The sequence below is a fragment of the Cygnus olor genome, chromosome 2, assembly GCF_009769625.2.
Source record: "Cygnus olor isolate bCygOlo1 chromosome 2, bCygOlo1.pri.v2, whole genome shotgun sequence".
Classification (NCBI taxonomy): Eukaryota; Metazoa; Chordata; class Aves; order Anseriformes; family Anatidae; genus Cygnus; species Cygnus olor.
The window spans coordinates 4,128,900-4,153,478 of record NC_049170.1 but is presented as its reverse complement, the minus strand read 5'-3'; the positions used below and the strand labels follow the sequence as shown (position 1 = coordinate 4,153,478).

The following is a 24,579-nucleotide window of genomic DNA, read 5'->3' as shown; positions in this document are numbered from 1 at the left end:
CTAATGTTCGTGGGAGATCCCAGAGACCTGTGACAGTATGTCTTTTCCAGGCCCTTGAGAGCCCTTAGAAGAGAACATGGTTTGTTTTGAAGATAAACAACTCTAATATGGTTATGCTTGGTGTATCCCATGGGGAAAACTGCTTAAATTTATTACTAGGACTTTGGGGAGCATTAGCTTTGGTGTAGCATTAGCTGTTCCCAAATGGTGAGTAAAGCTCTACACTGGAGGTTCGTTAAGAAATCCTCTATCTTTGAAACAGGGGTGCTGGCTTGTAATTGTTATAATGGCAAAAGTGTGCAAATGGGTCCCTGCCTCCTAGCATACACAAATGCACAACATAAGCATAACCAAAGTAGGATGATGCATGCCTTGGGATGTACTGTAAGTATTGTGTATTGCATGTGCATTGTCTATTTGATGCATTACTGACCCAGAGTTCACACCATTCCTTTCCCTCTGTTGGGATAAGAGGGAAATAAAGTTGACCCATGTGAATGGGGTTCCAAAAATAAATTGAAGCAGATTGAATTCAGGTATTGTTTTCCCTGTTTGCTTGTTCCTACTTATCAGGTAAGAGAAAACAGACCACTTGGGGGGCACACTCTACTTCCTCAGTAATTCACCATCATCTAGAGTGAAGAAAATGGTATGGGAAATATGAAACAACAAAATTGCTTACAGTGAACTGGGTTGACCTATCTCATCTTCAACTAGTGCACAGATTTTCATGGGTCTTTCCACTGAGTTTGATTTGAACCTTAGCAGTGCCCCTGTAAAATGGTCTAATGAAACCTGAGATTGTATTTTGCTTGGGTAGATATTCCCTGGTCACTTTCTGCAGCAGGAGTGAAATCTTGTATTGATTTCTGGGAATGGGTCTCATTTTCAGTTTGTTGCAGCTTTGGAATTGCCTACATTCCATTGGTCACAATGTTTCTCTTACACATTCGTTTTCTTTCTTTCTTTCTTTCTCTTTCTTTTTCTTTCTTTCTTTCTTTCTTTCTTTCTTTCTTTCTTTCTTTCTTTCTTTCTCTTTCTCTCTCTTTTTCTTTCTTTTTTCTTCACCTTTTTTTTTTTTAGTAAGTTTTGGATCAAATCATCTCAGTTGAATTGGCAATTCTCTTTTGGCAAGAAAACTGCCTTGTATTCACTGGGAAGAAAAGAAGAAGGAAGCATTAAGGAATGGACAGGGTGAAAGACTGAGAGAAAGAACTTTTAATTTAGCTTAGGGTCCTGAATGAGGTTAATAGATTGTGTGAGACTCACATGAAAGTGGTGGAAGATCAAACAATCTCAATTGATTTCTGATTCTGCTTTATACTATTTCATTATTGAGATGTACCTTCTCTTCTGCCTTTTTTGAGGAAGAAATACAGTAAAACAAAGCAAACACTTTAGAAAATACACTTTGACAGGTGGAGCAAAATTAAAAACGACGACAACAAAATAATTCCATGGTTTGACCTTAAGCTTTCTGAAAATAAAACAAAACAAACAAGCAAAACAAGAAGTTAATTGCAGTTTCCTCTTATCTTCCAAGGATGTTTTAATTGCTTTTTTTTTTCTTTTTGGAAGGGGATCTCAAAGCTGACTGATGTTTCTTCATAAACTCTCCAGATATTTTAAGATTGTAATTATTCTTTCTCCACATTTTTTTCTCCCATCTCAGGTTGCAGCAACACATTCCAACTGCATCATTAAAAAGGAGCAAGAAACCTGTCTGGAGAAGATACGGAGGGCAGCTGCCCTGAGTCCTCTTAATGACTCTTCTCCAGGTGAGTTTCAGCTTGGGATATGCCACATGAACTGGTGGTGTCTAAACCTTTCCTGTTGTGCCTGCAGGGGATTCCAGCAATGTCAATGCAAATATCTTACTAAAAAGCAATGGGGACATACCATGCCAGTTGCTAGTTATTACCAGACATGATGAATTTGCTTCTATACATTAGGCGATGCAGTGACATATCTACAAAATGAATCAAAACACACACCAAAACAGCAACAACAACAGTGTACCTGGAAAGGAAAGGTCTTGATAGGGTTTATGACTTCTGCTCGTGTGGGTGGCAACATCAGCTGTTGGGGACTGGACATGAGGCTTAAGTGCCTCATTGGTCTGTTTTGTAACAGCAATTGCTCTTTTCTCTTCATCATCTCAGTAATAATTTGTGCCTCTCTCACATGATCTGAAGACCTTTACAGGGATTAACATTATGATGACTGTAATCTTGATCAAGAATATTTGTGTTCTTGTTGAGATAAGAAACTGAGGCAGCAAGCCTCAGAAGAAATTAATAGTTTAATATCCTTTCTCATTTCCCACTGACTGCAGCAGGAGCTGCTGATGGCCAGCACCAATGAGAGAAGGACAAAGAATGACAAAGAAACTAATTGGAAATCAGGGGCGATTTTCTGAGTCGTGTCCAAACTGCTTCTACTGTGACTTGAATTGGTAAAACTGAAGAGAACTGCAGATAAAACACAGTGTGTGTGTAATAAAAGAGTGGAAATTTATCTCCCTTTTTATTCACCACATATTTTAGCTCAGAAGCAAGAGAGGGCAGGGTGCAGATATTTGTGTCACCAGAACTTCCTCTGCAGCAAGCCATTTTAGCTGTTAGGAGTATTTCCATCAGTGTTCTGATATTCAGCTCAGACGTAAGCTCAGTTTTATTCTGATTCCCAGCTTTGGGCAAATGATCTGTGTGGTTTGGCAAAATTGAGGAAAAGATGTACTTAAGGTGGTTCATTTCAGCCCCGTGGTTGTATTTTTGAGTCTATCTTTGTCCATTACAAATTTCCCAATTATTCCTCAGCCCAGACGTGGCATAAGCAGAGACAAAAGGGAAAAAACAGTTTCTCCCCCCACAGAATGATGTCAGAAGCTGACCATGATCCCTACTTTCAATGATTATGCAATGACTATTATTTGGATTCAAGAATTTATAGATTTTCCGATGTGAAAAAAAAGACCATTTCACCAGCTACCATGTTCTTTATCACTCAGATCCAGAATAACCTTTGCTTTTTGGTACTTGAGGGTTATTCAGACCAAACTCTTTCCTCCTGCCTGTTTCAAATTCATAGAGCACAGTTCAGAGATAGAGGAGGTCCAGAGCCATTGGAAAGCCTTTTGCATCTTAGTGTGAGGAAAAAGTATCACCCACACAGGCAGAAAGAGATTGAATCTTTTCAAGCACTACCTCAGCAAAACAAGTAGCACTCTTTATTATGTTTCCCCAATATTTTTTTGGTTTTAAAAACTGTAAACAATTTTTTCCTAGGCCTATTCTGCTTAGACCTGCTAGGGCATATGTCAAATGAAGAGGGACTCTTCACTCAATCGTTCACATTTTCTCTTCTCTCTTGAATAATACATGAATATATGAACAGGTGATGCCTCCACAATGTGAAGAGAACTGCTGCATGCACAAGAGTGATATTGCTCATCCTCCATTTGACACACGTGGGGCACAGGTTCCTTCGGATGTCTAGGATACATGGTGAATTTGCTGGAGGTGGAGAATGCAACTGTTCTTCCAGAAACTGAGTTGGATATCAAGCTTTTGAACGTCTCTTACACTGAAATGCATGTAATACTTATTCATCTAGATGTCTCTGACAGCAGCCAGCAGTGGATGACTTCAGAGAATGATACTTCCATAACATATCTTGCCTGTTTACAGATATCTTTAGCTTCCTGCCCTACTGTCTTTGTGTTTAACAAGCTGCAGACATTTTGGTTTCATGAATTTGCCTGAACACCTTTGAATTAAAACAATCCTTTTGTTGTTCACCACATCCTGTGTCAATGAATTCCACCATATACAAGGCCTTAGGTAAAGAAGCCACCTTTCCTCTGAGATGTGTATTTTCCATTAAAGAATTATGGCTTTTTTTCTTGCTTGAAAGCCACTTATTTCAAAGGTTCATCTTTACTGCCTTTTCTCCCTACCATTTCTATTTCTTGTAGATATATTTTAAATATATTTCATTTCACTTCGTGTGCTGGAACTATAATAACATTCTGCTCTATCTCCTTTACGTCCTCATTTCAGACTCACCTTTCATTAAATGACACTTATTTTAAGCCAGATCCTGCCACGCTCATTCCCAACAAAGCATTATCTCTGTTATTAAAGAATGGGACATCAGTAGAGCTCAACTGCCTTCTTCCTGTTTGCTCAATGACATTGGGTTTGGAACTAGATGATCTTTAAGGTCCTCTCCAACCCAAGCCATCCTATTCTATATACTACTTACATACTACTTACTCTGTTTTGAAAGGCACCTTGATGGTGACTGCTAAGAAGAGGTGTTCTAATAAGGGATACTCTACCTGCCATGAATTCACGCACTGAAATACTTGTGAAGCACCTGCTTACTCCCAAAGCTCTCTTGCTGCCAGTCTTTTAGTGGAATGGAACACTACTCACCATGATTGAACCTGTCTTTTAAGTTAAGTTACCAAACATTTTTTGGAGAAGTTTGATGGAAAGGTAGTAACCAGCCATAAAGTAAGCAGCCATATTTGTGGTGTGTTCATTTCTCTCACTTTTAACCTGCTGCAGACACAATTTTTCACTTGGGAGAAGTGAAAATGGCCCATTTGTTTTTTGTTATTCATCTGTAATAATAGGACTTACTAATAACTTACTAAAGACTTACTTAATACTAATAAAACTTACTAATAAGACTTACTAAAGACTTACTAATCCTTACTAAGGTACTGGATGTTAGCTTTTTTCCCTTCGAAGAAAGAAAAAATTAAGAAATAACTCAGAAAAAGTTGAAAGAAGGAAAAAAATCCTTCCTAGCTAGTAAATACAATTCTGTTTATTCAAGAGCAAGAAGGAGCATAAAAGTACCTCTTTTGACTTTTTTTTTTATATATACAAATTTCCATAAAACAATTTCATACATAAATTTTCTGATGATTTATTTCTCTTTATAGGGGCTTCAGGGTACAAAATGAGATTGTGAATTTTTAGAGAGTCTGCAGAGGCTTGGGCACATGCTCAAGTTACTGTGGTTTATTAAAAAAATTTAATCTTTGAAATCAGCTAAACTACAGAAACCTCTGGAAGCAACGTAGCTCCATATTCTTCTGTTGCAGGTGACACAAAGTCAAATGATTACATATAAAACTTGAATCTGGGACACAAACAGGTTTTGTAATCTGTATTTCTACAATATCTAGATCAATGGTGTTACAGAACCTATTGTGCCCAAAGAATACTCCACATCCCATTCATTCCATAAATCCTACTACATGGTGTAAAAAATAATGATAGTAATAGTAGGTTCTCTGGTCCTGTTCTTCTGAGGCCTGGTCTTTGGTACTGATATTTCTCCTAGCTAAAAGTAGTGCATGGAAGGCAATGCACTTTGAAGTTAAAAGCAGAAGAACATCTTACGGGTTCCTCCATTTTGCAACAATAACTTACTTCTCCTGCCTTTGTTTTGCCCGCTTGCTGTGTTCAGCATCTGTGAATGCAGACATAAACTAAATGGTTCCCCAGAGCTCCTCTGGGTGAGGTCCAACAGGAGCACAATTTTGATGCTGCAACTGTAACCACAGGCCTTGAAGAGCAGGGCTGGCACTCTATTATGGAAAGCAGCCAGCCCTAAACTACCAGGGCTCTGATGTTTTCCCTCCCACTCTGCCTCTCAAGCCCAGATGTTATGCCCATTACTGTTTTATCCTTCACAGTAGTTTTCCCTCCCTTTGCTGCTGTGCTCTGCCTATAACGTTTCAGAAACAATGATTGCATTGAGATTTTCTGTTAGTTTTTCTGTGAGTTTTATGTTGTCTTCCTCTTTAAATGCTTTAAATTCTTCAGAAGCCTTTATATGAAAGGAAACAAGATGCATGTGTGTCCATCTCTGTCCAGCCATCACCTACAAAATCTGCATGAAAAAGAGAGTTTGAAGAAAATAAAATTTCAGCAGGACTCAGAATTTGACTCCTTTGCTCTGGAGAGAGAATTAAAGTAGTAAAGGGAAATAATGGAAGCTAAGGGCAGAAAAGATAGGGAGAATGAAAATGATTCCTCTAAGCTGAACTCCTCCAGGTGGTGGGACCAGGCTATTTCTTACATTAGTATTTTCAGTCTCCCTTGTTCTGGTTTTTGTCTCTGTTGTATTGTAGAGCTACACAAGTTCCTGCTGGACCCTGCTCTTGCTGTCATCAGTCCAAAAGGGACTTTCTGCCACACAGCAATTGATAAAGCTCACTGCTGATCCATGTGCACTCTTTTCTATTATTATTTTATTATTTTTATTTGTTTATTTATTTATTTATTTATTTTCATCCAGACTGTGTTGACACTTGTCAGCTCTGGTGTCTAGGAAAGACTGTCACAGGAGATATCTCATGCTGGATGAGAGTTTCTTAGGTCATGCCAATATTATCCTGGCCTGCATTAATAAAAAAGAAAAAAAAAAAAAGTTGGCCCAGCCCATCAAGGGAGGTGATTCTCCCCCTCTTCTCTGCCCTTGTGAGGCCCCACTTGGAGTATTGCATTCAGCTCTGGGGCCCCCAGCACAAGAAGGACATGGACATGTTGGAATTAGTCCAGAGGACTGGAGCACCTCTTCTATGAAGAAAGGATGAGAGAGCTGGGGTTCAGCCTGAAGAAGAGAAAGCTACAGGAACACCTTATTGCTGTCTTTTAATACTTAAAGAACTTCCCTGTTCTTTGTTCTCCAAGCATTGATTCATTCTTTAGCTCTTTGCTGAATGCTTTTGTGTTTGTTAACAGGCTTTATAGAACTCTGATTGCCAGATACAATCATAGAATCATAGAATCATAGAATCACAGAATCATAGAATGGCTTGGGTTGGAAGGGACTTCAAAGATCACACAGTTACAACTCCCCTGCCATAGGCAGGAATGCCACCCACTAGATCAGGCTGCCCTGGGACTCATCCAACCTGGTCTTGAGCACCTCCAGGGATGGGGCATCCACTACTTCTCTGGGCAACCTGTGCCAGTGCCTCACTACCCTCTGAATGAAGATTTTCCTCCTAATCTCTAATCTAAATCTCCCCTCTTTTAGTTTAAAACCATTCCCCCTCATCCTGTCATTATCTGATTGAGCAAAGGACAATCTGATTGAGCAAAGGACAAACAATGGATGGATTCATGTCACCTGAATATGGTTGTCTAAAGTAGAGAGGCCTTTATTAATGATAGTTATTTAGATTGTGCTTATAGTCAATATATGAAGATAAGTACTTAGAAGTCACTTACCCTTACAAAAATTTACAAGACTTAAACTTGCCCTATTTTATACATTGAGCTTATGTTGAGAAGACTGTGTGTAGAAGTGCCAATTTCTCTCCATTGTCTATTAAAGCAATCATTACAGGGATCAGAAGTTAGGCAGTATGAATTTTATTGATTATACTGCAGCAGTACTGGAATTAACAAAACCTTCACAAATCAGGCGTAAACCAAGCTGCAGGCTCTTAAAGGAATCTTGTTCTCAAATGGAGCAGCAGCAGCTAAAGGGGATGTTGTGAGCCTTCTGTAAACTCAGGCACAGTAGCGAAGTTGAAAGTCTGGAAATGTGTTGCTAGTGAAAAAAAATCGGGATCATCTGTTACAGAGGAAAGAAAGGATGCAGTGTCCCTGATATTCCTAATGGTAACCCAGTTTGATATAATTTGATATGGGTTCCTGAGTTTTTGGGGATATATTTTTCTCTGAAATGTGCTTTTTAAAAAACAAACAGACAAACAAAAAACTCTAGAAGGAAGCTGGAGAACAAATTACTCTATATGCTCTCCCTAAGATAGGTAAAGCTTAGGTGAGGGGATCATCAGCCTGGCAATGGTCACTTAAGATGACTCAGAGAAAAAAATGCAAAAATTGCTGTAATGGAGCAGAAACTTTTATTATCTCCTTGGACTGTATGAACACATTCTGCCGACACATTCAGTGGCATTTTGGTGGTTCAAGTGAGACTGCCTACTTTGAAAGCCGTCATAATAAATCTAAGTTTACTTATCTTCTCAGCATTTGCTGGACTTCGATTCAGATGGGTAGAGAAGAGAAGGAAAAATACTGAAATTTAAAGCCTGCAGCTCTGAAAACACAATTAACTCGAAAACATGTGTAGGAGCTACTATTTCCATGCCATAATATACTTATAGTAATAATTCCTACCTGGTTCTTTCAAAGCTATTACTTTTATAATCCCCAGAACTGCCAGGAAGTCCTTCTTTAATAACAAAGGAACATGAGTTAAAGGAAAATAAAAGGTGGAATGGATTTTGTCTAGGCAACTTGCTAAGATATTAGCTCTGATAAGATTAATTCCTGGGAGCAGGACTAGAATCATAGAATCACAGAATGCTTTGGGTTGGCAGGGACCTCAAAGCCCATCTAATCCCAACCCCTTACCATGGGCAGGGACCCCTCCCACCAGCCCAGGCTGCCCCAGCCCCATCCAGCCTGGCCTTGGGCACTGCCAGGGATGGGGCAGCCACAGCTCTTCTGGGCAGCCTGGGCCAGGGCCTCACTGCCCTCTGCCTAACATCTAATCTAAATCTACTGTGTTTTAGTGAAATCCATTACCCCTTGTCCTATCACCACACTCCCTGACAAAGAGTTCCTCTGCTTTCTTGTTGGCCCCTGGAACCTTCTCTTCTCCAGGCTGGACAACCCCAGCTTCCTCATCCTTTCTTCACAGCAGAAAAGCTCCAGGCCTCTGAGCATCCTTGTACCCTCCTCTGGACTCGCTCTACTATATTCCTGTCCTTCTTGTGTTGGGGCACCGGGATCCAGGTGGGGTCTCACGAGAGCAGATCAGAGGGGAACAATCCCCTCCCTCACCCAGCTGCCCGTGCTGCTTTTGATGCAGCCCAGGTTAGCTTTTTGGGCTGCAAGCACATATTGCCTGCTCATAACAAACTTCTCCAGCACCCCCAAGTCCTCCTCCTCAGGGATGCTCCCAATCTATTCCCTGCCCAGCCTATATTTGTGCTTGGGATTGCCCCAGCCCAGGTGCAGGACCTTGAGCTCGGCCTTGTTGAACCTCATGAGGTTTGCCCAGGCCTGCCTCTCAGGCCTGTCCAGGTCTCTCTGGGTGGCATCCCTTCCCTCCAGTGAACACTCCACACAGGTTGGTGTCATTGTCAAATTTGCTAAGGGTGCACTCAATCCCACTGTCCATATCACCAACAAAGATGTTAAACAGCATTGGTCCCAATACTGACCCCTGAAGAACACCACTCATTACTGATCTCCACCTGGACATTAAGCTGTTGACTGCAGCTCATTGAGTGCGACCATCCAGCCAATTCCTTACCCACCAAGTAAGGTGGTCCATTCCTCAGATCTGTGTCTCTCTGATTTAGAGACAAGGATATCATTCAGGAAATAAAAGTGATAAATAAAAGTACTTTTCTGCAAGCAGGATATTAATTTAAAAAAAAAAAAAAGGCTCAGGAGAAATTTTTAAATAATTTAGGCTGAAAAATAATAACCATTAGCAAATTAGAAAAAATATATTGTACTGACATTTCACTACTGAACATTGTTTTAGAAGTATTGCTAACTAAATTTAATTTAATTTAAAAATTAATGAAATGTTAAAATTAAAAATAAAAATTCCTGTCTGCCTGTTAAACTCTTTATATTTCCTATCAGCCAAAAAGAAGGAAAAAATCTTACCACACTGAACTAAATGTTTTGTTTTGTTTTTCCGTTTTTTAATTTAACCTTTGAAACAGAATATTATTTATTATGCAGCTCCATTTTCACAGAATCACAGAATTGAAGGGGTTGGAAGGGACCTCGAAAGATCATCGAGTCCACCCCCCCTGCCAAAGCAGGTTCCTTACAGCAGGCTGCCCAGGTGGGCATCCAGATGGGCCTTGAATATCTCCAGAGAAGGAGACTCCACAACCTTCCTGGGCAGCCTGTTCCAGTGCTCCGTCACCTTCACGGTGAAGAAGTTCTTTCGTATGTTGGTGCAGAACTTCCTGTGCTCTATCTTGTGGCCATTACCCCTTGTCCTGTCCCCACAAACCACTGAAAAGAGGTTGGCCAAATCCCTCTGTCTCCCACACCTCAGGTATTTATACACATTGATGAGATCCCCTCTCAGTCTTCTTTTCTCCAGGCTGAACAGACCCAGGTCTCTCAGCCTTTCCTCATAGGGAAGATGCTCCAGGCCCCGTATCATCTTTGTGGCCCTCCGCTGGACTCTTTCCGGGAGATCCCTGTCTTTTTTTGTACTGGGGAGCCCAGAACTGGACACAGTATTCCAGGTGAGGCCTGACCAGGGCAGAATAGAGGGGGAGGATCACCTCTCTTGACCTGCTGGCCACACTCCTTTTAATGCACACCAGGATCCCATTGGCCCTCTTGGCCACGACGGCACACTGCTGGCTCATGGTCAACCTGTCGTCCACCAGGACCCCCAGGTCCTTCTCCTCAGAGCTCCTCTCCAGCAGGTTGTCCCCCAGCCTGTACTGATACGCCTGGTTGTTCCTTCCCAGGTTCAGGACTCTACACTTGCTCTTATTAAACCTCATTTGGTTTCTTCCTGCCCATCTCTCCAGCCAGTCCAGGTCTCGCTGAATGGCAGCACAGCCTTCTGGTGTGTAGGCCACTCCTCCCAGCTTTGTGTCATCAGCGTACTTGCTGAGGGCAGACACTATTCCCTCATCAAGGTCGTTGATGAAGATGTTGAAGAAGAGCAGACCCAGCACCGACCCCTGGGGAACGCCACTAGTCACAGGTCTCCAGGCGGACTCTGGGCCACTGATCACCACCCTCTGAGCTCGGCCAGTCAGCCAGTTCTCAACCCACCTTACTGTCCACTCCTCTATCCCACACTTTCTCAGCTTTGCTATCAGAATGTCATGGGAGACAGTATCGAAAGCCTTGCTAAAGTCAAGGTAGATGACATCCACTGCTCTTCCCCCATCTACCCAGCTGGTGATGCCATCATAAAAGGCCACGAGGTTGGTCAAGCACGACTTCCCCTTGGTGAATCCATGCTGACTACTCCTCATAACATTCTTCTCTTCCAATTGCTTGGAGATGGCATCCAGAACAAGCTGTTCCAACACCTTTCCAGGGACAGAGGTGAGACTGACTGGCCTCTAGTTTCCCGGATCCTCCTTCTTGTCCTTCTTGAAGACCGGAGTGACATTGGCTATCCTCCAATCTTCAGGCACCTCTCCTGTTCTCCAGGACCTTTCAAAGATGATAGAGAGCGGTTCGGCGATCACCTCTGCCAACTCCCTTAGCACACGTGGATGCATCCCATCGGGACCCATGGATTTGTGTGCATTGAGCCCAATCAGATGCTCCTGAACCACTCTCTCGTCAACCAGGTGGGAGCCCTCCATTTCCCAGCCCCTTTCTCCTCCCACCAGGGTTGAGGAGTCCCGGGGGGGAGTCCTTGAAGCAAAGACTGAAGCAAAGAAAGCATTCAGTATCTCCGCCTTCTCGGCATCTCCCATTACCAGGACACCCCCCTCGTTCAGTAAGGGACCCACATTATCCCTAGTCTTCCTTTTACTGTTTACGTACTTTAAAACACCCTTCTTATTATCTTTTATCTCTTTTGCAAGCCTCATCTGTAGGTGGGCTTTAGCCCTCCTCGTCGCATCCCTGCAGGCCCTGACAACACTTCTATACTCCTCCCAAGAGGACAGGCCCTTTTTCCACATTTCACAGACCTTCCTCTTCCTTTTGATCTTATCGATGAGCTCCTTGCTCATCCACACAGGTTTTTGAGTTTCTTGTTTCTCTGGTGACAGCTAGCTCATTAAATCACCCTGCATCTTTATTTTATTTTATTTTATTTTATTTTATTTTATTTTATTTTATTTTATTTTTTTGTCTGGAGTAAATAGTGGCAGGAAGTCGAGTCTTACTTTCTACTGCATAGCATACACAATGTGCAATGACAAGGTGATCTAGAACAAATATGGGGAGCTTCTTTAGAGCGTATGCACAGACTATCTGTAAATGACTGCACACTGTTAAAAATGAACAATGACTATCAGTAAAACTTATGCAATGAAAGAGGTGATGGTCTTTCATGTACATGTGTTATCTGTTGGTACCTTCAGATTCATTGACAGATTCACAGGTAGAAGCTGTGACCACTAGCAAATACATAGCTTTTTAATGTCTATAGTACCGTGGCAGGGGGGAAAAATTCATCTGAATTATAACTCAATGACAATATATTATTTTAGTATGATTTTCATCAGATCTTTGCAGCTCCTTTTAAACTGCATGCTTGTGTTGTATGCCATGAAGCAGTTGCTGCAGTCTTCTCCAGAAGTGAATACGTTTCAGTGAAGAATTAGTGTTTTCATGAATTCAAACCATGTTTTCAAGATCCTGAATACACCTTATATTTCTGTAAAAAGAGAGAGTCAGGTGTCAGACAACTGGATATTCTTTTAAAAACCAATTCTGTAAAAATGCTCTTTTCTTACTATTCCCATGATAAACTTTGTTGTTGTTTCCTATTTTCTGATAAAAGTACTTATAGCTTCTTTAGACAGTTAATCTCACTGAGATAAACACTGTAGTAAGCGAATGAGTTTGATTCTTTCTAGAATCAATGGTACAGTTCACTGGTTTCTAGGATCTGCAGTACAGACTTATAAGAGTAACAACAGTGGATCAGAAGGAGAAGGTCAGGTTCAGATGGCCCTAGTTACCTGCACTGAGGCAGATGAAGTCCACTTCATTTCACATACAGAATAAAAGAGCTGTAGAACTCACTAAAGCTCAATGGAAAGAGATAGGTATCTCCAGAGAGCCAGTCATGTTTCTTAAGAGAGACCTCTAAAAAAATAATGGCAGGTTTGTTTGCTGAAGGATATTAATCAACCTACGGGAAATATATGTATATATATATATATATATATGCTTATGTATTTGCATTGATTGTAGAGACAGAAAAAAAAAAAACAGTAAAGTTTTATTATAAGCATCGACTAACAGGGACATAATTGGTTGTTCTAGCAGAGGAACTAAAGGATTGCCATGCACACATACCTACAGTTTAGTTTTATTAGTTAGAATTAACCAAAGGCAGAAATAAGAAAGTACAACAATAATTTGTGATCCCTGCTTGAGCTTGTAAAAGCCTGAACAGATGTAAAAGATACTGGTGCATATGCTAACAGGTAATAAAGACAAAATGCAAATATTGATCCTTTCTGTAATTCCTCAGGTTTCAGCTTCTGTTGCTAATGAATTCACAAAGTATGACCAGTAAATATAATAGGATCTACGAATACAGACTGGAAGTAGGATTCTTGGTTGTGTTGAGCATATGTTTTATCACCCTGCTGTGATGAAGGATCTGTAATACACCTGTTGATTCCCATTCCACCCTGAAATAGCTCCTCACATGTAATGACATTTTCTGTTGACGGTAATCACAGAATCGTCTAGGTTGGAAGAGACCTCCAAGATCACTTAGTCCAACCTCTGACCTAACACTAACAAGTCCTTCACTAAACCATATTACTAAGCTCAACATCTAAACGTCTTTTAAAGACCTCCAGGTGATTGGTGACTCAACCACTTCCCTGGGCAGCCCATTCCAATGTCTAACAACCCTTCCGGTAAAGAAGTTTTTCCTAATATCCAACCTAAACCTCCCCTGATGCAACTTTAGCCCATTGCCCCTCGTCCTGTCACCAGGCGCGTGGGAGAATAGACCAACCCCCACCTCGCTACAGCCTCTTTTAAGGTACCTATAGAGAGTGATAAGGTCGCCCCTGAGCCTCCTCTTCTCCAGGCTGAACAAGCCCAGCTCCCTCAGCCGCTCCTCGTAAGACTTGTTCTCCAGACCCCTCACCAGATTCGTTGCCCTTCTCTGGACTCTCTCGAGCACCTCCATGTCCTTCTTGTAGTGAGGTGCCCAAAACTGAACACAGTACTTGGGGTGTGATGCACCTTGATGACATATTCTTGTTCGTTTTTATGGCTCAGTGTTGGGAAGGGAATAGAGACACTAGAGCAGTGATCCAATGTGTGACAGTTTTTTCATCAGCTGACAAAGCTATGAATTTTGTAGAACACAAGGCTTTTCAAAGAGAAGTGAGCACGAGGAATGATTGTCCAGATTGTGACCTGCTGCAGGAGAGCATGACCAGACCGCCCCCTTTTTCTTTCATGTGACGATTATGGTCACCCAGTCAGTCATTTGCATGAAATGACCAGGAGAATCATCAACTATCCTGCAGTGTCTTTCCATTTCCACCTTGTCTCTCTATTCAGTCCTTCATCTGGTCTCTCATAAGAGGTAGATTTAATAGGACTGGCAGTGGCACAGCCCAGGAAGTGAGCTGGTTGGACTCTATTGGATACAATGGGACTCTTGTGAGCCTGCCATAAAGGTGGCATTGTTTGAACTTCCTTTGTTATTTTTCTGTAGCTTGATGTGAAGGTGAGAACAATATCAGTTTCGTTTTTTTTTTTCCACAGAGCCAGCATGGAGTTTTTCTTATGGAGTTTGAGATTTCTATGTCTTAGGTATTTTTATCTCGGCTGTTGTCCTATAGCTGCCTTCACAGTCAATGGACAAAAGTTGGCTTTTTGAGGGAATGAGTCATCAGACCTATTTCAAATGTCTGCTTTCAGATGAGAGACATTGTTCTCTAGGATTACCTCTTTCTGTATACTACTACAAAAATTTTGGTGACTATTCAAATGTAGATGTTGGCAATGAATCTAACTCTGGAAAGCACATTTGCCAGTTACTGCTTGCTTTGTTAATGGGAATGGTTACCTGTACTTAGATCACCAAGGACAGAACATTAAATGCAATAGGAAAAAGAAAGGGTTAGCACTAACTTCTATGGCTTTTAGTAAAGAACTTCAATGTTAAGGTTTTCTGTACACTCTAAAAACCACTGCCTCTAAAAACTGCCTTTTCACATTCTGACATACTGCATTTTAAATATTTAGAATTACTCCTTTCAGTATCTGTATGTATTGTAGGATCATTTGGGAAGCTCTAATCATGGATGAAGTGCTGCTCTACCAAATACTCAAGAGATTATTCTTAGACTATTTTTGACTTTGAAATGTTTTTTCTGATAAGACTTCATCAAGCACTAATATGCTAACATAGGTGGCCAATGACTAAAATTACCCAACTGTACAATTTAATTTTTCAGCTCATTCTGAGCGATATTCACTACCTATTAATACACCTCACTTACAAACTTAAGCCAAGAACTTCATTATGTAAAACTGCCTACTCAATAATATATGTAATTGAATAAGTGTAATAATTTGGACTGCTGACAGATTTTGCATATTGATTTTTCCTCAGCAAAATAAGACAAGGGCAGTGAGTTAAATCATCTTCAGACAGATAAGGAAGCTACAGCAATATAACAAGTATAGCTACTCCATCTGCTACGCAGTAGAAAAAATATCGATACATACTCCTCTCACCATGGAAAAAAAAATAAAAATAAAAATGACATAATTCAGCTTTACTTGCAGAAGTGTAAAGTGACTTGTATGCATAATAACAGTTTAAATAACAATGCTTTGAGCTCTTACTCTGTATCTAAGCCTTATTTCTTTTCCTCAAAGTTGTTTATATTTCTACTTCATTGGAGACTTAACCTATTCTATGATTCCATGATTCTATGCCCTTTCTTTCGTCGAAAGTTGCAGTGGATCAAATCTTTATTTCCCCTATGGGATGCTGAAGAGAGATAAAATGTGAGGACAGTCCTCTAGCACCTGCTTATCTTCACAGCATCTTCCATCACTGGATGAGCAAAGCAGCAGGAACTGCATGCCCTATATTCATTATACTGTTTTTAGCTTCTGGACTAGAGAGCATGGGGGTGGAGAAAGTGAAATCCGTGCGTGGCTTTGCCCATAAGCAGCTAGCCAGCACTGCTGTCTCAGAAAGTGGATGATAATTTGCTCCTGACAAAAGAGCGGAAAACAGAATGTGCATTTCCTTCCCCAAATTCCTCTTGTGAAATAGAAGAAATGGGAAAGCAGAAAGGGAAGGATCTCATAATTTTACATTGTTTTCCATCATTTTTGTGAAACGAAGCAAATAAGAACTCTTCTCAAGTGTTTTATTTTTGTGGTTATAGAGCCTAATGTGTTGAAATACTTCATCCTAGAGGGAATAATTTTATATGTCATACTATTTAAAAAAGGGGGGTTGTCCTGTGCTGTTTTTATGCTTCCCAGCTTGAGATTTTACTTTGTAATAAGAATTCCACCACAAAAAAATGGGTTATTCAATGGTGCAATAGTACTGCACCAAACTCTAGAGGCTAAATTCAGCTCATATTAGCTTGTTGAAAGCAGATGTGTAGGCTACTTAGCAAAAGAGGGAGGGAGGGAGAGAGGGAAGAGAGGGAGAGAGAGGGAGATTCAATGACCCCATCTCTATCTTTGACATGTATTTTAATATAATCTGTTAATTTCAAACACCTCACAAGTAGGATAGTATACCTTTTCTCCTACTGATGTGTGATCTTTGATTTTTGTTTGTTTTGTTGTTTCTTTTTTCTTTATTGTTTTCCATTTCACATCTATAGGAATATTGAAGGTTAGAGTCCAATTCTAATTTTTATTTGCTTGTTTTTGTTTGTTTTTGAGGATATGTATTATTCCTTTAAGATTGTAGGAAAAGAGTAGAATTTAGTAATCTTGTCATCCAGACGTCAGAGTGACCTCAGTTAAAATAAATTTTCTTTTTCTTCTCATCTCTGAATTTTGTTCCTGGATGCCACGACAACTTGTGATTTTGACATCTTGATGAATACGTAGTGCCTTATAGGTTTATAGGTGAATCAAAGTAATTACCTGCCTCTTACACTATACTGTAAACACGTATTTTGGAGGGTCCTGAGGTCAGCACCAGGAACAGCTCTTATTCTTCTTGAGATATAATCCTGCTGCTGTCAGTCTGCAACCTCATCTCCCCCTGACTTCAATAGGCATTATCAACATGTATTTCAGTAAAGAGAACTGTACTGGGCTCTGTATTTAGGGAAAAATGACCTCCTTGGGGAAAAATTGCAGCATTGGATGTAGTTAACTGGCTAGTCTCCCAAGACTCCTTATACAATTGATGGACAGATACTGAGATTCAGATTCAGTTTGCATATTAAAACACCTAAATTCAGGTGTTTTAATCTGTAAAATGAATCACAATCAAGTTGTATCCATAAGCTCAATGATTTTATCTTCATATTTCACTTCTGGATGCTCATTTCCCTGATTCTCCATAATTTGCTTATATTATTTTATTTTCCATCTCTCTGTGGAACAAACTGCCCAGCTAGTTTTGCCAAGTAAGACACATCTAAAGTTAGTGCAGTTTTCAGTCCTCAAGAGCAGGTAGTTGAATCTTGTGGACAAGCATCTGGAGGCAGTGTTCTCATCTATTCTTTCTATTGCTTTTCTGATTACACTAAGAGCCGTTTAAGGCTTCCTGAATGCCTGCCTCTCCACAGCAGCTTGTACTTTTGATAATGAAACCATACATTTCATGCTCACACAGTTGCTAGAATTGATTGGTTTGTTTCCTTTACAAAACAACAACAACAACAACAACAAATTATAAAATAAAATAAAATAAAATAAAATAAAATAAAATAAAATAAAATAAAATAAAATAATAAAGGCAAGCACAGTGAAACAAAACAAATAGAGACAACAAGAAAAACAAAAGACAGGGTTAGAATAATTCTTAATTTCTGATTGAAAGAGAAGCTCTAAGTACCATAAGTGAGTGATTACCAGGACAAGCATGAAAAAAAAAAAAAAGTAACTGGACATAGACGCCCATGCAAAATGAAATGTTTTATAAGAGAAAAACCATTGTTAGAGTGTGTTACAAGAGTATGCCCAAACCATACGACAAAAGCAAAGCCAAACTGGAAAAATGACCACAAACAATTAATTAAAATGCACTGGAAAACAGTTGTGTATATTCTGAAAACATGCCTCATCTTTTGTTCACAAGATACGAGTACTTGAATCCATTCCAGGTTTTTGGTCGTACAGCCAAATGACTAATATGATTCTACCCCTTCTCTGCTAACCTGTAAATGACTTAAGACAGAACCCATTATTATCATAACTGAATAAACAAGAACAAAATTAAATACAGTACTCCTAGTCAGACTATTACATAATCATTTGTTTCACATTATTCTTCAAGGATCAAGAACTGATAAAGAAAAGTTCAAACGATACAATTACAACGGCTGATCACTTCAATACATATAAGATTTCTTGATTGTTTTATAAACGGTGCAACCTTTTATATGCTTTCTCATTTTTCTTCTACAAGTACCCTAAAGACATAGTCCATGGACACAGGTATCTGAGGATACATATATTATATACATATTATATATATTATATTATTATATACATCTGTTTGTATATTATTATATGTTATACATATTATTATATACATACATCTGTGTTCCATACCTATATAAATACACACCTATATCTATAAATACCTTTTACACTCTTAACTGTGTTTTATAGTATGGGTCAATTTCCCATCTGCTTAGGAATTTGACATCTATTCACTCTCAAAACATCATGAAAAAATCTTTTACCATCTTTATATATGACACTGATGCTATCACAGTCCCTGGAAGTCACAGATCATCAAATGGTCAAAACATAAAGTTTCCAGACCTTTACTGTAAGTGCTAAGATGTCCAGAACTGTGCCCTGTAATACATTCTAATCCTTTGTCCAGGTAATAAGAATGTCACCAATAATTAGATCTCACAAATTCACTTTTAGAGATTTTAGTTATAGTTTATTTTGTCTGGGTGCAAGGAATGAACTTTATGAACTCCACAGGTCCCTCCAGCCTTATTTTCTGTGCTTCTGTGATTATTAAACTTTCTAAGAAATATCACCAGTAAAAGAATATTGATTATATGTATGCAAATTTTCATAGTAATTTATTGCTTCAGACAGGAGAGTAATTACCTGCCCACACATTTTATGAGCAATACCACAGAACAATTTCTCTTTCTACCAGGACTAACTTTCTAGTGAGAAGAGAGGGAGAAGGAATAACACAATTATTTCCATTTCATATATATTTTTAACCCATCTTTAAATTCTCCAAACTAGTAGTCTCCAACTTACAGCAACTTAATGCATGAAGAAACTCAGTTACTCTTGGAATTAACTCCTCATTTACAGGAGTAAGCAAAAGGAAAATGAAGATCTGCAGATTATTTTTTTTTTTGTCCAATTATGGTTAAAAAAATATTTTAAATGTTTTTTCCCAAAATACCACTTAGTGCAATGCCTACTGTAGTAGCTTTGATGGAGGTAGTGACTAAACCAGCAGTGTTGGAGGTTTGATGCGTATATCTGTATATTTGGAAGTTGAAATTAATATGACTGTTTCTATGCTATAAGTGCTCAGGTAGTGATGGCAGCTTCAGAACCCCTTAATAACTGCTTCCCATTTCTTCCTGTATTCTCCTAATCTTTAGACAAAGATAGATGCATTACACTTTTTCACAAAGAACCTGATCCACATTCTAACAAAGGCAAGGGAATAGTCTTGTCCCTAGTGGTTCAGATTTTGTATTACTTCCACTTGGACCTGTGACCTATGACCACTTCCTATGGTCTTCTGGGCATTTTCACCTAACACATTTAATGTATTTCAGGCATTGGAAATAATTTTGCTCAATATTGGAAATATTTTTGTTTGATTCTTCCTGGATCTCATTATGATGTTTATGGATTTTGTTTTTCTTTGCTTTACTATAGGTTGATGGAAGAGGTGTATGCTGTAGTTTACACACTATAGAGTTTAAAAAGTGTGTAAACTTATACTTTTCCTGGATTATAAGGCCTCTGGTTTCTGGCTGTGATGGCACTGGTCATTTCTTCCCAGTCTACATCTCATTCCATTTCTTCTTATTCTCTCAATGCTGAAAACCTTTCCAAAATCAACCAACCAACCAACCAACCAAAAAAAAAAAATAAAAAAAAATTATCCGGTTATCAGGAGAATGATCACGATATCTCTCCATGCCTCACTAATGTATCTTTATCCTTCTTTGTCATACACTCTCATTTTCACATATCAATACCACTCACATTGCCTTTTCACTTCAGGCTGTAAACTGCCCAGATCAAACCATCAATCTTTACTTTGGACTGGAAAACATCTTGCAGCTGAGAACTTACTGAACGATATAATTTACTTTAGTCTTTTATATACTGACCAAAATTCCCTAGGTGTATGCAAATCCTTAAAATAATACATTGGATTTATGCTTCAGTTATGTTTTTGCTGTTCTCTGAATACATTGTGGGCAGAATCAGAGAAGTTCATCACGAAACAGCAGACACACAATGTGTTCACATGCCTTTTAACCAGCTTTTTAAAATGTATTTATTTCCTTTGCTTCCTCCAGTAGATCATCAGGTCCCATGGGCTCTAATAAGGAATTATTTGACTCACCACTAGAACAATTTCCAGGAGAGATTATGGAATTTGCACACTGAAAGAAATTAAGTTATTTAATTCAGTCATTTCTCATTCTCAGAAGATTTGAAGGAGTAAACAAGGAATAAATGCCTCTCAAATGTATCCACATTGGCGTCACTGTGGTTACATCAAGAACGAATTTGGCCTGAGATCTGTTATAAGTTATCTTCTACTACAGAAGTGCCTTCTCCATTTAGATAACTATTTATAAACATTAGAAAAGCAAGAAAATGAGGACAGGAGTATAAAAATGAAGGGTCAGCTTTCTTCTGAGCTCTATTACAACTCTTACTCTGGAGGGTCTTTAGTTTTCAATGTTATTTCTTGTGTTTGTTTTGTTTTGTTTTCAAGCTGTAAAAAGAGCAGAAAATCTTCTTATCCACAGAGCTACCATGAAACCTAAATCATTACCATTTGTAAATGCTTTTGAGAGAAGTTAATGTATGTGCAATGGAATTTAACATAAGTTCTGAAATTACCAGTCACATAGCCCTTGAGGTTGGTTGCTATTTTCAGTTGTTCAACGCCTGTCTGTTTTGTTTAGTCTATTTATCCTTTAAGAAGCAAGTCCAAATTCTTGCAAATGTCATTGATTAGGCAGCTGTTCACCTCAGGTTTGCTCTGAGTAAGTCTCATTGAAAATCCTATTTAGCTATTTTTTAAGTTCAAAGCACAGCCCCACAGTGAGAGACTGTTTCAAGGCTTATATCCCATTTTAGTCCCACTGTAGTACTGTTGTGAGATTTGTTAAAAACTATCAAATCAAGGAAATGTTTTTTGTTGTTGTTGTTTGCTTTTGTTTTTGTTTTCCATTTGTGTCAGAGCAGATTTGAAATCCTGAATTTATTTCTGGGAAACGTTAATGCTCAGAAGACCTGCTACCAAATCCTCTTAATTTCTTCTCCCATACAGCCCCATCCTCTCTCTATTTCCAAAGGAATACAAATTCCAAAAACACCAAAAAGAAATAACAAGAAAATTTTTATTTTCTCTGTGTCCATGGCAATGAGTGAATCCCATTGATCTTTACAGATGTCTTCTTCATAGGCCCATAAATATTACAATGAGCCAAATATCAACTGCTCTACATGTGTGGCAAAAGTAGCAATGAACTCTTATACAGCTTGGAAAGAATCTTTGCTAACAGCTGTAGTTGAAAGCCAGGGTTCATTGTGAGGCATGTTAATACTTGTGAAAAATTAGCATGCACATATGTTTTGAATAAAAAGTTTAGAGACCTATATTTCTACCCAGCTCCTCCACTAACACAGACAAAAATAGTCTTAGTTAATACTGTTAACTGAAACATTTCAAAAAGATAGGAAACAGTTTGTAGTGCTCCATCCCGTCGTCCTTAGTTAATCATTAGTTTTAGGCAGGTTGTATGTGTGAAAGAGATGAACCATTTGGGCAGGATCTGACAGAAGAAGGTAATGCTTTATAGAAGCACACAACTTTCTGGTTCTTATTCCTTTGTTTTCTTCTCAAACTTTGTCTAACTCTGTAGCCAGTATTTTTCCTATCTTTTTCCCAGAAATGACTTTGATCCTAGTGATTTAAGGATTAAGATTAATAACACTGTGATGTACACAAAGCCTTCTAGGCACTGGTGGAATAGGCTGTCTTTTCCCCTCTCTCTCAGCTTAGAAAATTAATGGAAGACGGAGTTGATAAAGACAACTGCATTATCTCTGCTTCTCCTAAGAAAGGAGGGAAGTGAGTCAGAATGGTGTGGTGGTAGGGCAGGGTGATGATAACCATTTTGGCTGCCACCAGCAATAAAAGGAACGAGGGGTACCAGCTGCTGCCAGGCAAGGCTGCCTCCAGCAGTAACCCATGATCTCACATTACACATGCCCTGAGTGATGCCAGATCATCCACAGCTGGTGAGCTTGGCACTGGGTCAGGTTTTGGCAGCTTGGAAGTGTCATTCTGTACTCCAGCAGCACTGGAATAAAATCTCCTAATTTTCTGACTAATTTCACAAAGTTTTTCTGCCTCCAGAGTAGCAAAATGGTGACTCTCACAGATGAATAACCAATCCCTTTTAAAGGAATTTAAATAAAACCTCTCAATTTCCCAGATAATTGGCTTTTTACTCCCCTGTATAATTAGATGAAGAAATGTTCCAAAGATTTTGCCAAACGGAAGTTTCCCTTTAAAATGCTCCAAAGCTCACCTAAGGCCAATTGGTTGGCAGCACTTAAAGGATTTTTGAGATTTTCTTGGATGAGGTTTTCTTGGCTGGTAACAATGCAAGAAAAGTAACAAACATGAACTTAGAATAAATATCCTGTGATCAAAAGAAATAAACAGCTTTAGATGAAGAAAATAGTTTTATATCTTTCCCATTATAGATAACATAGAATAACAGATAGAATCATAGAATATACTGGTTGGAAGGGACCCACAAGAATTATCAAGTCCAATAGCTTCTGTCATTTAAAGGCTGATCTTTGCCATGTATAAAATGTTCAAAGAATAATAATAATAATTTGGCATTAGCCTTTCCTGTTTAGATGTATTTCACAGGAGATCATAGATGGAGACAAGACATAGACAAGACCTTTCACTGTCATGAAGACAGTAGTTCTAATGGATGAATTGCTGGACAAATGAAGAGATCTTGGTTTTCTTTTCTCCTCTGAGACAGATCACGGTCTAACAGTGGTTAGTGTGTGTATTTGTATGTACTTGTTTCCCTATGTAAATAGTAGGAATAAGGATAGAGTTCTGATTTATAATTTGTGTAGCTTGCTCCTAAGATATATCAAGAAAGTGAATCAAACTGCTTGAGTAATGCAGAACAGCCAAAGCAGGTGAAAACCTCCATTATTAACACGGGAAAAAAAAAAAAAAAAAAAAAAGAAAAAAAGAAAGAAAGAAAGAAAAAGACTAGCTTCTAGTTCTGAAGAACACAATTTAGGTTTGGCAAATGCAAGGCATATGCACTTCATCTCTTGCAAGCTAAAGCCTGCCATCTTCATCTCATTGTTTTCTGCTTCTGTGCTATAAGACCCACTGTTATAGTCAAAGAAAGCCCATTCTTTCTGTTTATTTCACTTCTAGTTCTTAATACAGTCTAGAATTAACTTGATAGATAAAAAGTAAAGCATCTCAAATCATTTTTTTCCAATGTTCTGTTTCATAAATTAAGCCAATATTTTTTATAGGTTATCTGAAAACAGTGTTTCACTCAGGAATTTTTAGATCTCTGTAAATATCATCCTGTAAAACAACTAACTTTACTGATAATGACATACCAGTAGAAAATATTATCATAGTTTATACAGTTATCACTATATAAACAATAGATTTAAAATAGTCAAAAAAGAGATTGTAAATATTAAAACAAAACAAAGAAATATTAAAAAAAAAAAAAAAAAAAGATTTAAAATGAAACAGTGTTGCATTTATGCCAGGAGCAGCAGTTATCTAGAGAAAGGCAATGGAAAATGTTAATGTGGGCAAACTGCTGGTAGGTGTGACCACAGTTTATTTTTCTTCCTATGCAGCCCTAGTGGAGTGACTCGGATGATAAGTATGGAATTCTTATGCTCTGAATACAGATTTTTAAAGCCTAAGATTAGGCTTTCTCTTGGTGCCTGTTCTAATCAGTAGCAGAAAACAGGCATTCCAGAGGATAATTTATCTTAGAAACCCTACAGCAGTGCCCTCTGGAGGTGTCTGTTTTTTTTTTTTTTGTTTGTTTGTTTTTTCATGCGCTATAAAATAGGTGTAGAAGAACTTTGCTCATATTTACATATTTAACATTTATATTTTGAAGGTGAATGAATGCCATGATAGACAAAACAAGGTGCTTCTTGCTACAGCAGTAGGAAAATTTGAATAAAGGTAGAAATTCTTGGTATAACAGCTGGTCTGGGTGGCATATGCTGTATCAGTAAACATTGTTCAAATAATGCCAGGAGCTATGAGAAATAGTAACTGGGAAGGGGAAAAAATGTTTTTCTCTGCTGGGCTTCCCCAGCAGAGCTTTTTCTGGGCTTTTTCTTGTACTATGACTTTCAATCCCGCTTT

At 38.8% G+C, this 24,579-nt stretch overlaps 1 protein-coding gene across 10 annotated transcripts in view; it reads left to right on the top strand.

Annotated features, from left to right (window-relative positions):
- The window catches only part of ADCYAP1R1 (ADCYAP receptor type I), a 146,365-nt gene that overhangs the window by 58,388 nt on the left and 63,398 nt on the right, over window positions 1-24,579 (top strand). For all 10 annotated transcript variants that reach the window (XM_040549741.1, XM_040549740.1, XM_040549739.1 and 7 more), the window contains one exon: window positions 1,673-1,778. In XM_040549741.1, the coding sequence (XP_040405675.1) occupies window positions 1,673-1,778 (106 nt within the window). The remainder of the gene's footprint in view (window positions 1-1,672; window positions 1,779-24,579) is intronic.